Source organism: Hordeum vulgare, chromosome 5H (genome assembly GCF_904849725.1).
Source record: "Hordeum vulgare subsp. vulgare chromosome 5H, MorexV3_pseudomolecules_assembly, whole genome shotgun sequence".
NCBI classification, from domain to species: domain Eukaryota; kingdom Viridiplantae; phylum Streptophyta; class Magnoliopsida; order Poales; family Poaceae; genus Hordeum; species Hordeum vulgare.
This window is the reverse complement of record NC_058522.1, coordinates 582,358,109-582,374,407: the sequence shown is the minus strand read 5'-3', so window position 1 is coordinate 582,374,407 and position 16,299 is coordinate 582,358,109. Positions and strand designations below refer to the sequence as shown.

Sequence of the window (16,299 nt, the reverse complement as noted above, 5' to 3'; positions counted from 1 at the left end):
TTAAATTAAATAGCATTAATATATGGTGATATGACACGGAACCCATGTTATCACATGGAAGCATCTGCACCTGCAACTAGCAACGCTAATACAGGGTTAAGCAAGCAGTAACATAGTCAATCAGTGATTTGCTAGGTTGAGCAGGTAGGGTAATCATGGCATTGTTGAGAGGCTGATATTTAACATGTGGTAGGCAACGAGACATCATCGATAGAAGCGATAAAAGTAGCATGGCAATGATAGTAATGGTATCTGGGGAAATGATCATCTTGCCTGAGATCCCGCTTGAAAGAAGAATGTCTCCGTGAAGCAGACGAACCGACGTAGTCGAACGGGTCCTCACATCCGACACGCTTGCGGAACTCTATCGAGACGGGGAAACCGGAAACAAGCATCAACACACGATATTCACCACACGATGCACAACACATATGATGCATGAGCTACTGATAACATGCAAGCCACGACATGACAAATCACACAATCACACCTACACATTAAGTGAAGTTCAATATGCAACTCGTTGCATATTGACGAAACTCCACGTTAATTATTTAGTTCTATCTCGGTTATTTACACGGCAATATTAATGTTGTCAAACATGCAAGAGGTGAAGCGGAAATTAAACTACCTATCTAGACATTTTAAATGAGGTCGGAAATGACATATAGCACCTCCGAAACGACCTCACAAGTTAAATTCTAATTCTGTCCAGATCTGAATTAACACCTTTAATTAGTTGTTAAACAGCAAAACAAATAGATTCACGTGATTCTACGCGTCAAGGCAAGCAATCTACACATAAAGAACATCTTCAACGGAGCTACGGTTCAAAAGATACAAGCACCGCAAGATATGATGGCATGAATACAAAATGTATGCAACGGCGGCTACGAGCACTTCAAAACATCCAACCAGCAAGGAAGAATGAAACTACACGAGATTCTAAGCAAGTTTCATATACGACACGATCAAATCGGAGCTACGGTTCAACATCTACAAGCAAAACAAGAAAACACTACAATCTGCCAAAATCAGCCCCATAGCACTTTCTACGCCTCACAACTTCGGCTACCCAACTCCGATAAGCTCAAGCAAGGCATGGCACGGAACAGGGCAAGAAGCAGTACTACAAACATCTAACAACAACTAGCATGGCAGCAAGGAGCACTAGGAAAAGAAGACACAAAATGGCATCTCACACACTATTTCAGACTTAGTGAAAATAACACCTCCTGAAAGTGTCGTTTTCAGCCCGAAGCAATATTGACAGCAGCAAAATCCTAAGCTACAGGTCTCCAAATGGCATGAAACTTCACAGCATGCTAGAGAAACACAAGGGGTACAACTAACTCCATTCGCCAACCCCAAAAGAGCTACAGATCACAAGATGCAAGCAAGACAAGACAGCAACAAAATATAACAGATTCCAGACTTAGAAATATTTCAGCACGTCTAAAACAGCACTATTTCTAGCAACTTGAGAGCAAGCAAAACACACCTAAACATGCATTTCTATTGCAACTAAAAATACTAGGGGCTAAACAAAACATCCAAGATCAACTCCCTAGTTGACAACTAATTCAAACGAGGCACGGAATAAATCCTACGAATTAATCAAAAGGGCAACATAGCAAAATATCTCGCGAACTAACTTACTCAAAAGCTAAAACTAATTGCACGGAAAAATCCATGGGATTTTTCTACCCCGGAAACATATAAAATACGTGCGGTTTGCAACACAAAATAAAGCCACACATTAATGCGGGAAAATACCCTATACACGGGAAAATAAACTAGAGGCAATTCCCTACACGCAAAAATACAAATGACTGCTCTAAAATGCATGGAAAAATAGCCCTAAAACATAGGCATTTCTATCATGGCATTCGATCAATCTAGACTTGCGCGAAAATTAAATACGGACTAAATTCTATTGAGACAGCACGCTAATCTAGGCAACCGGCACGACAAACGACGTCAAACAATTATGCATGTTTCAAATACGTATTCTACGCGCGAAACCATATAAGATACGCCTCGTTCCGATTTACGGATTAAAAGATACTCACGTTTTAATATACGTATATATCTCTGGAATTAATTACAATTCCAAAAATACCTAATAAACTATTGGACCGATTAGGGGGCGCGGCTTAGCTACCTGTCGCCTAGGCGAGGAATAGGAGGCAGTGGGGGAGGATTTACCTCGGCCTAGCAGGCCGGCCTGGAGGGGAACGGCGCTGGGCCTCGAAAGGAGGCCGGCCCAGCTCGGCACTGGAGAGGCAGGCCGCTGGGGAAGTCACCCACGTGGGCCGCGGTCGGGAGGCCGGCCCAGGACGGGGCGGCAGGCCTGCACGCGCGGCGAGGCCCAGCTGGGGCTGGCTCGGTCACGGGAGGGATCTCCTCGTCCTCCCGTGCGGAACCCCCTGGCGGCGGCGGCGGCGCAGAGGCCGGAGGCGGCTGGGAGGCGGCGGCCAGATCCGGGCGGCGGCTCGCCGGATCTGGCGGAAGGCGGGCGCTGCAGGGGCTGGCAGCGAGCGGCGACCACGGGGGGGGGGGGGGGGGGGGGGGGTTCCTGGCCGGCGAGGAAGGCAAGGCGGCTCGGTTGCCGCGGCTAGGTTGCTGGCCGGCGGCGGGGAAAGGAGCTGCGGCTCGGGCTCCTTCGGTGAGCTGCAGGGACGGGGCGGCGGCACTCCGGCTGCCGGCGAGGGAGCCGCTCCGGCGAGGGCTGGAGAGAAGCTTCGGGCAGGGAGCCTCGGCAAGGCGGGGGCGCGACGGTTCCGGGCCTGGCGGGCCCGATCTGGGCTTGCGGGCCCGTGGCGGCTGGGGGAGGAGAGAGGCTGCGGCTAGGGTTTCGGGCGCGGAAAACGAGGCAGGTTTAGGGGGAGGCTGTCCGAAAATTAGAAGGGGTCTATATATAGACAAACGGGGGGGCTCGGTTAACCGGAATCGCGCTCCGGATCCAACCGCGGGGTCGGATTCGGACGATTCCGAACGCGGGTATGGGTACGCGGCCGTGTAGAGGGGATATCCGGGGACGAGAGGGAGAACGGGCGGCGCGACAACGAATTAAAAACACCGACAGACGTCCGACGGTAGACCGAATACGGTGCCGCTACGGTCGACCGTTCGGGTACCAGACGGTCTCCGATCGCGACGAAATTCGACAGGCGGCCTAGCTATATCTAATCGCGACCGCGTGCCAAGTTTCACCTCGATCAGAGAAAGTTTTAAACGCACTTTAAAAACAGGGTTTCGACGGTGCCGCGGGCGCGTGCGAGTGCGATCGGACTCCGAACGGACAACGACGCGAACCGGCAACTAACAACGGATGCAAGTTTTGAAAACTGGATGCAACGATACAATGCAGATGATGCGTATGATGCGATGATGATGCGACAAATAAAAATAGACACACGACGAAAACGGAAAGAGAGGGGAATCTTTTGGACGTCGGTCTCGGGCTGTCACACATATCCTCTCGAAGCTTTACCCTTTGTTCTTCAAATAGCATGATGGAATCAAGTCTTATTGTCGTCCTAGACACCACCTCAAATGTGGGATTCAGACTATGCGCACGAATCGCCTAAATCCATCATATTCTACTATGGAAAATGGCAATTCATGGACGGCGGTCATCCTCACCAACTCCCAATGAGCTCTCTCAGGGTCATAGTTCCATTTTTCTACACTGTTTGGATCAGGTTGTGGCATGGCTGATTTAATTGAATCGAGAAACTCATTGACCTTAGCCCTTTCCTCACAAACTAACAAATGCCTAATGCATTCACTAGTACCATCTTTTCTTGCAACCACGAAAATTCTCTTGCAATGTTTACAATTGGCTTCCTTGAGTTTGTTGCCATCATACACAGGATCAAAATCATTCCAGATTTCAGATTTAAGTTTCCGTTTTTTGTTTCTACGTGAAAGACCTACGGAATTTGAGATGAACAAATATTTTATGCCAAGTTCAGATATGCGCACAATTGACATTAAAACTAAACGTATGTACAGAATATAGACATTAAAACTTACGACGAATCTGAGGCGGTGTTGGCGACGATCGTTTCACACCGAATCTTGGTGATGCCTGAGATAACACGACATTTACCCCTGGGGATCCCACCACGGGTACCACTAACGGCGACCTCGGCATCTTCTTTGGTGGGGGGTTTGGGAGTCTTTATTTTTCTCGTGAGACTCCACATCCTACACACAAGAATCAGGATAACTCAACCAGTTACTCATATGTTAATGATCGCCAGCTATATGTAATATATTGTAGGAAGAACAAAAACTAATGAGTAACCTAATTGCAACATGTACCTTGGTGAGAATCTTGGGTCTCTGGATAAAGGGAGCAAAGTGTTGTAGCTGCAGCAACTTCTTCAATTAACGCATGCCCTTGGTGAGAAACAGTAGCTTCAATGTGTAAGGGAGGCGGTGGAGGGACAGCATCTCCATCGAGGATTTCCATAGACGGCGGAGATGGCGGCAGCGCGGCCATTGACCCCGAGCACCCAGCTAAAACATCGAGCACCCAGCTAGTATTAAATAAATTATTTACAGGACGAAAAAGGAAGAAGGATAAACATTTGAATACTTAGCCCCTAAGGATGATCGTGTATACTACTACTAGCCCAGAAAGTGAAAATATCTGTTGACAGAAACACAAGGCACTCACAATCGCACAAAACATGCATCTGATCGAGTTGACAGAAACAATTCATCGGTTCACTAGGATATTAGGTAGTTTTCTACTGACTTCTTTTCGGGGAATTACGAGCCCAGAAAGTGAAAATATAGAAAAACACCTAGACAGAGAAACATCATCGGATCTCGGCTTCATTCTCGGCCGCGGCTGACTACTTATATTGCAATAAAAAACAAACGCTTGTGATGAAGGGGAGAAAAAAATGCAGTCAAGTCTCACTCTCACAAAGCAGACAGATACACCATTCAGGATTGTAAAAAACATAAAGATACAAGATTCAGGATTGTAAAAAACATAAGGATACAAGATTCTGTAAAAAGCTGACTGAATGGTCAATTCTTAAGATTCAGTGAGAATCAACCAAAAGAATTGGGCCTATGTCCGCTTGTGCCTTTTGCGGCCCCAGACTTTGGACTGACAGTGAGCCTTTTTTATCGCTAATAATTAAGCATTCTACTACTATTGCTTTGTAGCCACATCTGAGTTTGAGAGGGTAAAATCAGTGAACAGCCTGAGCTGTTTCCAACAAAATATCTGTTGCTAAGTGACGAACGTAAGAGTTCATCATTGGAAAGAATATGTTCTGCACTTGGATCGATTGTTACTTGGGCGCGGATTCATTCAGAAGGGGAGGAGTCAGGAAATGGGCATGCATGGCCGCTTGGCATATGGCTCCAGCTTTTGCTTGCCTTCACGTGGTGGCAGTCAGAGCAGTCAGATGTAGTAAATCTAGCATCGAGTTTTCTGTTTCAGATGTAGTACCATTCATGTAGTTCTTCTCCGGCTGTAAGTGAAAGTCGGTGCGCTGCCGCTGCAGCATGGGCGCATGGCGTTGCTCCACGGGAAGCCTCCGTTGGCGGAGTACGCCCCCAACGGCTTCTCCGGCAGGGAGTGGTCCGCTGTAGCCTGTACGGAGGAGGCAACCGCGCCCGAGCAGCTGCGGGAGCGCGATTCCGGGAGCGTCTGCAGTCCTCGTTCCCCAGGAGGAGGCGGAGAGGAGCAGGCCATGGAGGTTGTCAACGGCGGCCGGCGGGACGTGGGCAAAGGTGGCGGCGCCGTGGGAAGTTCCTCCATCGGGAGGAGAGGAGGATTAGGTTTTTTTGTTTCGAGAGGATGCGGGATATGCGGCTCCCGCTGGACAAAGCGGTGTGGCCGTTTAAGCCCGCTACAGACGACGCGGTCAGCCCGGTGGCATTTTGCGGGCCTGTTATGCGGGACGGCTTGGCGGCCCAGCGGGATATCCCGCCCCGCTTGCAACCTTAGTCAGCAGCACACAAGAAAATCAGATGGGAGGGGCAAGCTTGTTGCTCTGTCTTACTCTATATCAGTGGGGAAACATGCTTACTTAATTACTCGATCCATACCTAAATAATTATAGTTGAAGAGAACTAAACTAGTTCTCCCCAACTACTCCCTCCGTTCCTAAATATAAGACCTTTTAAAAATTCACTGTAGACTAGATACGATGCAAAATGAATGAATCTATAGTCTAAAATATGACTACATTCATTTGTATGTAGTTCATAATAAAATCTCTAAAAGGTATTATATTTAGGATCGAAGGGAGTACAATTGTTTGCATGAGGAACAGAGTCCCTGGTGAGCATGTGTGTAATTACTTTACTGTAACAGAGACAAGCCCAGCACAAGTGGATGGACTGCTAGACACAAACAGGAATGGACAAGATTTCAGAGGGGAGACAAGGATTTAACCATTTAACAGCTGCAACACTGGGAAGGATGATGATCTACTAACTAGGCACACCTTAAAGACAACAACACAGCAAATTATCTTCTTTTAACAGCTGGGCTCCAAATTTTACAAACAGAGGGAATGTCGATAATGATATGATATCAACTTACATCCGACAACAGGGAAAAAACGTCCAACAAAAATTGAAGCCCAACAATAACAAAGATTTCAACAAACACCCAGGCTTAGGATATCCAATCCGAAGATACAAAAAAAAAAACTGACAATTAGTACCTACCAACCGTGACAAAGGGAAAGGTCCAACAGATGATTGTTAGGATCGACCCCTACCAAAATTCCTAATCTGCCTAGATGTAGTTGTAGATCCAAACAAACTACTCGGCGCCATGACACAAACATGTGCCTAACAGAAGATGAGAATTGATGATAGTCAACATCTCTAGGAAACCAGGTACTGGATAATCAACTTCAATTGTGTACTCCCTCCGTTTCTAAGTACAAGTCTTTAGAGATTTCAATACAAACTACATACCGATGTATATAGACATGTTTTAGTTTCACTCATTTTGCTCCGTATCTAGTCCCTTATTGGAATCTCTAAAAAGACTTATATAGTTAGGACCGGGGGAGTATTTTGCGTGCTCCACTTCCACATACCCGGACTAACCATAACTAGGTTTCTTGAGATCAGATGATCAGACCTAAGAGAACCTCTTTTTTTAATATCTATATAGCGTCACCGAGAGCGAGTTCATCAAGTGCTAGTAGAATTTTCACTGACATGACTGGAAGTCAGATTTATTTTACGTACATAGCTGGCTTATCAAACATATCAAGGAATGTAAGCTGAATAGCATGAACCAAAGCAAAACTCCAACAGAACTGTCCAAAACTTAACACATGAAAGATGTCTATAATAATCTAATGAAGGAGATTGCTAAACATATAGTCTGTGTTTTCAGTCAGTTAACTGGAACTGGCCATTACCCCAATTTTTTTACTGGAACCCAGAAGCACCATTAGAATTGCTGGGATATCATCATGCAGGCAAGATTGAACTAGGTACTCATGATCATTCAATGTACAGATATCAGATGTTCCAATATTTCTGTAAACTGAAAAGGATCTAGAACCTACCCGTCTTAAAAAGTGCAATTCTTGACTAACCATAACTGTGCTCTTTTAAAGGAAGATTAGATATAATAGTATATTTCTCTTGTTTAAAGCTAAGAAGAAGTAGAGAATCACATATTTTTGTGAAAGAGATGATTATCTACATAAGCCACAGGGCAAGAATCAATGTCAAGAACAAATAAGTTTACTGGACCAACCTCACACCTAGCGTACCAGTGGTTTCCATTGCACATAAAACCATTTCCTTAAATGCTAGAATCCACCGCTCATGTCTGAAAGTCAGATCTATGTTAGCAAGCTGGCTTTATTAAACTATATCAAGGAATGTAAGTTGACATGCATGAACCAAAGCCAAACTCTATCAGAATGGTCCAGAACTTCATAAACACACAAAAGCAAGCTTGAATGAAAGATGTCTAATAATAATATAATACAGAAAAGTGCTGAACGTATATATGCCTTATGAGTCAGTTAACTGATGTTGGCCATTACAGCGGAAGATAATGATTCCTGAAATCCAGAAGCACCATGAAAATTGCACCATCATGCATGCAAGATTGGATTAGGTACTCATGGTCATTTGATGTACAGAGATAATTAGACATTACAACATTCCCGTGAACCAAAAGGATATCAAACCTGCTTGCCGCCTTCAAACAAAAATGGAATTCTTGTTCTATGTCAAGGGAAAAACTAGAGAGCTTCCCTGATTTGGAAGGTCTTCAAAATATTTCTAGCCTTATCGTACTCGTTCAGCGCCACCAATATGTTCTTCAAACGACGAGCCAGCCCACGTATCTCTTCTTCACTAACGCCTGAAATGTGTCTACTCTTGAGCTTGTTTGATAATTCCAACACGAAATCCGTGAAAGGCTGCAGCTTCTTGTTTGGTGAAGACCAGACTCCTGAAAGTGATGCAGCTACCCGTTCGGCCCTTGTGATTGCATCATGGACTTCCAGAATGATACTTTTCATATGAGGAAGAACCTTTCCTATCAATAGTTCTTCTACAGCAAGTCTCTCCAGGGCATCTCCTGCAAGGACCTTTTTCCACAAACACACATTTTTAAGCAGCCGTGTGGCCACTCCGAATCTGTATGCAGCATACTCGGCAGCACCTGGCACAGCCCTTGTCAGCATTGATCCCCAAGCTGGTACTGACACGTCAGCAATTGCCTCAGTCAGACGACTACACACCGTCGCCAGCAGTTGATGCAAAGCCTTGCTTGTTAGCGGCACATAGTTAATCACCATAAAAGTTGCATCTACAGCATGTTGTGTTCTTTGGGTGCTCAAAATGTCCCAGCAGTGCTTAATACGGTGGTGCAGGACAGGAAGGGCCACCTTTTCCGCTAGAACTTGAATGAGGTTCAGATCTAGATCATTAGGGTCGGCACTATCTTCATCTTGCACTCCATAACCCACAAGAACGTTAGTCCACTGCATGTCAAAGAAACTAGTTGTTTCATGTAGAGGATCCCAATTCAGAAGCTCCAGCCTCACATACGGGGTAAACACAGATGGCGCACTTAGTGACACATGAGCATCTCGGTAGGCCAAAGGATACTGTGTTTTCCAGCCTTCAAACTTGTCCTTGACAATTGTAAGGCTCGAGTATTCCTCTGCAGCATCACCGAATACAGCATCAGCAGTCTTGAGCAACTCATCACGGCTGGACAGATAAGCACTGGTGTCGGTGTCACTCTCATCAGTGCTTAGCTCACCTTCAATGTGCTCAGTAACACTCTTTCGTGCAGAAGATAATCTTTTGGATTCAGAACGAGCTTTTCTTCGCCTTCTGTTCTCTTCCCTGCGCTTAAGATCCATACGCTTCTGGAGATTGATATCTCTGCCAAACTCATCCAGCTCCGGTGGTAGATTAGAGCTTTCCCTGGCAGCAGCTGCTGCTGCTTGTGCAGCATGAGTTGCGGCAGACAGGTTAGCTGAGCTCGGTCCTTTGCTAAGAACAGATATTGCTGCACTCACTGCAGCTTCGATCACAGCTGATTCATCAGCAAAGTCGGCAGCCCGCCTCTCTGAAACAGCCAGTGCCCGATTTTCATGCAATTTCTGCATGTGCTCCTCCAGCTCCTCTATGAAGAATGCCTTGTCATTCAAGAAATCACACATAACAGAAATATAGTTTCGGAGCTCCTGCATGTACACAAACTTCTTCTCTGCATCCTGCAAACCACTCTCCAGGCTAGATATCTCTGAAAGGGCTTCGTTAAGATGTGTGTCGGTCCTGGCTAAAGAATCAACTGTTGTCTTGTGGGTTTCCCTAAGCTTTCTGATGTTCTCCTGCAGGGCTTTGCCTGCCACATCAGCTTGCTGAGAGATGGACAAGAACTCTGCACTACCCGATGCAAAAACAGATGCCCCAGGCACAACCCCGCTAAAGGAGGGCTGATAATGAGGACCCCCAGATGGCTGCGGCTGAACCTGCTGCCTGGCAGCCGAAACACCGTTGGTTGCTCTCTGATGAGAAGAAGAATCGTCCATCCTATTACCAAGCGCCTTTTTGACCTGCGCCTCCTCCCATTTCCTTTCTTCCTCCTCCTCATCATCAACCTCATCATCCTCAACCTCCATAAACCGATCTTTCATAACCCCCAAACTGGCAGCAGGGCCCCTGTTATTGATCCCCTGAAACACTCCTTTTGAGCTCCTCTGGCCATCACTCTGCTTCTCCGAGTACATGGCAATCCTACCCTCTATCTCATTGTCGTCTTCATCACTGGAGCCGCCAGCCGCACCCTTCCTGCTGCTGAGCACACCGCCACCATCAAGGGAGATGAAATCGGGTGCCGCATGCCTCGGCTGCTGCAGCTGCTGCCGCTTTGCCCGGATGGCTTCGATCGTCGCCTTATCAGGTATCAGCGGCCCTTTCTCCTCGCCGTCTCCATCATCCTCCGCCTCCTCTTCAGAATCACCATCTTGAACCTCGTTCGGCAACGGTCTCCGCGGCCCGATGCTGGCCTGGGCCATAGGTTTCACCAGACCCTTGAGAACAACCACTGGCTCCGCGGGAACTGCTTTACCGGCAGTAGTGGGAGCAGCCGAGGAGCTGGCCGCAGCTCCGGCAATCCGCTGATGCCGGGGCTCGGCCGCCAGAGGAGGGGGAGGAGGGGGCGCCGGAGCGCGCATGAGGCTGCCAGGGAGCGGGCGCGCGTTCTTCTGGAGCTCACGGAGGCGCTCGGGGGTGTACTCGCCAGCATGGCTCTGGAAGTTGGACGGCTTGGGCACGGGAGCAACCACGGCCGGCGAGCTCCTGACCCGGTCCCTGGCGGGCGTGACGCGGTGGAGGGCAGCCGCGGCGGGCGAGGCCGTGCGCGCCTGGCTGACCGAGGCGGACGGGCGGCGGGTCCGCTGCTGCGCGAAGGGCCCCTCCTCGGCGTCGTCCTCGTCATCCTCCTCGTCGGCGAAGCTGAGGCGGCTCGACCTGGGCTTGGGAGGCGCGGGCGGGGGCTGGGCCTTGGAGGAGGGCCTGCTCGCGGGTCCGGCGTCCTCCGCCTTGCCCCCGTCGTCGTCGTCCGTGCGGCGCCGGAAGTTCTTGCGGTGGCTGCTCATCCCGGCAGCTCGGCTCGGACCCGCGAGGTGGAACCTGGCAGGTCCACGGAACCGGGGTCAGGCGGGGGGAGAAGGCTTCGACTTGAAGTTCGGTAGCTAGGCTGAAGGCGCGGGGATCTCACCGGCGGTGGGTGGGCGGCGGCTAGGGTTCCGGCGAGGCGAGGCGAGGAGATCCGGGTGCGAGAGAAGAGATAGAGAGGCGGCGTGTGGAAGAAAAACCAAAGTCCGGACCCGGTAAGGAACCGCCTGCTCGTCGTGCTGGGCCTTCTCTCAGATTCGGCCTTCTACTGGCCCAGTTCACAGCCCATATAGTAGGCTCAGCTCAGTTGAGCTGAGCCCAGGCCCGGCCAGAGCGTCGTCATTCTCATTCTTCTCCCCCACTTGGCCGCGAAAACCCTAGGAGAGCTAATCCCCCCCATGGCGACGGCGACGGCGACGGCGAGGCTGCGATCCGCGTCGGCGTTCTCCCTCCGCGGGATCCTCCTCCGCCGCTCCTCCGCGGCCGCCTCCGCGCCCCCGCGCGCCGTCTCAGGTTGCTCCCCACCTTCTCCCTCCATCCCTCCCCCCGTGGTCGTCCCCGGTGTAACATTGGCTAGATTTGATCCGCGTGGTGCCGTGTAGCTTCGATCTGGGACGATTTGGTGAGGCGTCAGATTCATTCTGCCGCGTGGTGGTCGCTCTCCTAGTTCGATTACTTGTTACGACTAGTGATTCTCACCAGTGGGCGCTGAGCTGCTTGTGTCATCCGGCTGATTGGTTGATGAAGAATTATTGGTTACATTGTCAACGCGTGCACATGTGAGGTCTGAAATGGTTGATCCCCCAACATTGGTGTCGTTCTGCTTAAGCTCATTTGGTGCTCCTACCTTCGTAAGGAGATTTGTGATCCACTAGTATTCTACTATTCTTTACAAATTGTGCGCACGAGCAGAACCTCCTATTTGTTCGTGTCGTGCCATAGTGTTTTCACAAAATCAGAGGGTAAAAAAACAGCACCATTTGTATGTGAATGCCGCAGTTATGTGTCTGAATGTGCCCCGAATCGTGATGTATGGCTAACGTGCTGTTTTCCCTTTCACTGGTCTATCATCATAACATGTATGGCTTTGTATTTCTGTGTCCTGAGGAAATATGAATGAGGGTTGCACAACAGATGTTACGCTTCTGCTGTATGGTAATAGATTTCGTTGTTAGGTTAGGTAGTAGGAGCACTGTATCTCAACTGCTGATGTTATCTGACTGATTGCCGCATTATGTGGCACCGTTCTGTGTATAACCTGAGAATTTGTTAGGTACTCCCTCCTTATCAAAATATAAGATGTTTTTATAGGCGTTTAGCCTACAAAAATGTCTTATATTTTGGTACAGAGGTAGTAGCAAAATTGTTAAGGACTGTCCATTGCCATTCGTTGTAGATAGAGTTGCACTTTTTTACATTGTGTTGTCTTTCTGTAGAGTAATGCTCCACTTCCACATATTTTTTGTTATCTTCCAGTACTATTCCAAATGGAGGCCCTTATCAGCAGCATCTCTTGTCTTGTTTCATTATTACATTAGTTGCATTTTGGCAAACACAGCTAGTAAATATTCTACTGTTTTGAAGTGTGTGTTTCCTTGTTGGAATGTGTGCATGAATGTCTTGAAATTCCGGCATGTGCCATTTCCCCTTATGCGTTGCGGTGAAATGTGTAGCGTCCTGAATTGAAGATAAAAAGTGTGTAGCTATGAAATCGACATGTTTAATGTGTCAACGTGCATCCGTTGGATAACCAAAGTAAATCTTGGTACTCTCTTGCATATATCGCTGGAACCATGCGTAAATAGCTCATTGCCCTTTGCTTTGCCAGATTTTCAGGTTCCTGGATCTGCAACATGGAGGCATTTCTCAACATGCAAGCCTAATCCTCTTGCAAAAGAGGATAGCTTTGGCTCAATGGGTTCTCTGTACAGCCAGACAAGATGGGCTTCTCAATCCACTGCTGTCAAAGAAACTGACCCCAGTGGCGGCAAGATAAGCATTGGGCCCAAATCCAAGCAGATCAAGGAGGACGACAAGGATGATGGACTGGTTTATCAAGGACCAATATCATCAACCATCAAGAAAGTGAAGCTTCTGTCCCTGTCCACCTGCTGCCTCTCCGTGTCGCTAGGCCCTGTGATTACATTCATGACCTCGCCCGACATGAATGTGATCCTCAAGGGAGGAGTCGCATCCACCGTGATCTTCCTCAGCGCCACCACGACCGCAGCCCTGCACTGGTTCGTGAGCCCGTACATCCACAAGCTGAGGTGGCGACAGGGTTCAGACAGCTTCGAGGCAGAGATAATGTCGTGGCTGGCTACACCCCTCAAGAAGACGATCAAGTTTGCTGACATCAGGCCTGCAGAGACTAACCGGCCTTTCGTCACCTTCAGGGCCGAAGGGAACTTCTACTTCGTCGACGCTGATCACTTCTCCAACAAGGCCTTGCTGGAGAGGCTCACGCCTAAGCTCCCTAACGAGTCTGCGTTCAAGAACTTGTGATGAAGCTACTGTTTTGACCGCATTTGTGCTCTTGAACCTGGCTGAGCTATCCGGTCCTTTTTTTCTGTAGCTAATACTTGTGAGAATATGTAGTATACGGTATCGCTGTTATTTTATTCCATGCGAAGATTTGCGAATCGCTGGCTTGGAATATTTTTAACACCTGGATGGTTTTGAATAAGTAGAAGCAACATGCCCCTCTGTGTGATTGACAGTTTAGAATCCCAGTGGTATCTCTGTTTGCGATTTCTCTTAAAGCTATGTAAAACATTGTTCCATTTGGTATCTGTTGTGCCTATAGATTCTCATGATCGATTAGCATGATTACCACAACTTTCTCTACTTGCATTTGAGTTTGATATCATGAGATTAAGCCCTTCATTGATGTAAGATTGAGCCCTTCATCTCCACAGACTGATGTTAGATTGAACCCTTCATCTCTACAGATTCATTTATGATGTCTACTTCGTCTTGCAACTTTAGAAAAAAAGCTATCCAAAGCTATGTTACACAGAAAAAAAAAAAAGCAACAGCCATCCTGCGTTTGAACTAGTTTAAGGCCTCGTTTGGTTAAGGGGGATTGGAGAGGTTTTGAGAGGGAGGGGTTTCAGGGGATTGGGTGAATTCCTTTGTTCCACCCAATCCTCTCAAATCCCCGGGGCTTTGCTTCCACTAGTCCTCCGAGGAGGGTTTTGAAACACATGGATAGGAAGGGATTGAAGGGGAACGGAGGGGATTGGGCTAAGCAAACCCCTCCTACCAAATGGGCGCTCGGGGATCTGTGGGGTTTCTGGCTCTCCCGGGGATTTTCCTCTCAAAACCTCCCCAATCCCCCTTAACCAAACGAGGCCTAAGGATTGCTGCACGAGTCTGTCGTGCTTTCATTCTTTGTCACTTGGTACTTCAACCCTTCATCGGCTTCCCCATTGACGAGAATCTTGCAGATGACTGTGATTATATTCTTCTCGACACACCTCTTTATAGGCCTCGTACCGTAGTATAGTGGTTAGTTATTACCACACACTGGAAGAAGATCCAATATACTTACTGGGTCATATGATTCCGATGAAATTACATCCAATGTGGCGTGACTAGAGAGACGCCCTTCATTTGGATATTCACGATGTCCTTCAGCTGCTGGTGCGAGGCTCGAAATAAATCGCAACATATTTGTGTAAAATTTCAGAAGTCACACTATCAGCATTTCTCCCTAATATCAGCAAGCAAGAAGGGTTTAATACTACACCTCTTTACCGGAGCAGCGCAAATTAAACAAAGTCAGTACAGTAGCTAATTCAACAATAGTGTTGATTTATCTAATAAAGTTGTGGTTAGGAGCACCAGCTAGCTAGAGGCGGGGAGGAGAACTCGCTAGACCCTTAGGGCATTGAGTCGGTTCTACACCCTCGACGACCCGAGCAGATCCTCCGTCGTCACGGTCTTGTACCGTGTCGGACCACTCGTGATCACCGCCGTGCACACTATGGTGTTGGCCCATAAGAAGAAGGACATCGAGATCCGAGGACACACATCCATCGGTGCAACATGTTTTGTAACCATTCATTGGACACGAGCTGGAGAAAGTCACCCACGTTTACCACCAGCGCCCCTGGCACCACCCGCACATCCTGTTGGAAATATGCCCTAGAGGCAATAATAAATTGGTTATTATTATATTTCCTTGTTCATGATAATCGTTTATTAACCATGCTAGAATTGTATTGATTGGAAACTCAAATACATGTGTGGATACATAGACAACACACTGTCCCTAGTGAGCCTCTAGTTGACTAGCTCGTTGATCAAATATGGTCAAGGTTTCCTGGCCATAGACAAGTGTTGTCACTTGATAACGGGATCACATCATAGGAGAATGATGTGATGGACCAGACCCAAACTATAAACGTAGCATATGATCATGTCAGTTTATTGCTACTATTTTCTGCATGTCAATGTATCTGTTCATATGACCACGAGATCATGCAACTTCCGAACACCGGAGAAATACCTTGTGTGTATCAAACGTCGTAACGTTACTGGGTGACTATAAAGGTGTTCTTAAAGAAATATGTTACCCTTTGAAAGGTTCATGGGAGTCTTAAAGAAATATGTTCGTAACTATGCTAGGCTAGAACGAAGCATCTCCACGGGCCATCAAACAGAGGAGGTCATTGGGTTTTGTGTTGACTTCATTCCCGACCTTAAAAAGATTGGTCTCCCTCAATCACGGTATGAGGGAGACTGGCTGGAAAAGGCACACTAGAAGCGTGCTCAATAATATGTATGGACAGACATTCTTGGGCTCAAACACACTACTCAGTTCTACACAATTCTACCTTGGTGACCCCGTATGTCGATGAACACGAGAATATTCTGCGCTCCAAACACCCGGAGCAGTGTGACGACTGGATTACATGTGAACACATCAGGACCTTCGGCAGTTGGTTGAAAACACCTCCCATGGTTGACAACACTGTTAAAGATGAGTTGTACTCGTTGGCCAGAGGACCATCTTCGACTGTATTGACTTACAAAGGGTACAAGATAAATGGGAATGCATTCTACACGATCTCCCAAGATCAAAAGAGCACCAACCAAAAAAGTGGTGTTCGCTTTGCTGCAGTAACCAAGAGGGGA

General features: G+C 47.7%; 2 protein-coding genes across 2 annotated transcripts; one reads left to right on the top strand and one right to left on the bottom strand.

The window, feature by feature from the left end:
- Nucleotides 1–8,097: 8,097 nt before the first annotated feature.
- On the bottom strand, nt 8,098–11,224 carry LOC123395181 (transcriptional repressor ILP1). Its single transcript, XM_045090120.1, has one exon. The coding sequence runs from the start codon at nt 11,136–11,138 to the stop codon at nt 8,262–8,264; it is 2,877 nt and encodes a 958-aa protein (XP_044946055.1). The 5' UTR covers nt 11,139–11,224; the 3' UTR covers nt 8,098–8,261.
- Nucleotides 11,225–11,506: 282 nt separating this feature from the next.
- On the top strand, nt 11,507–13,986 carry LOC123395182. Its single transcript, XM_045090121.1, has 2 exons — nt 11,507–11,670; nt 12,986–13,986. The coding sequence occupies exons 1-2, from the start codon at nt 11,556–11,558 to the stop codon at nt 13,660–13,662; spliced, it is 792 nt and encodes a 263-aa protein (XP_044946056.1). The 5' UTR covers nt 11,507–11,555; the 3' UTR covers nt 13,663–13,986.
- Nucleotides 13,987–16,299: the final 2,313 nt, after the last annotated feature.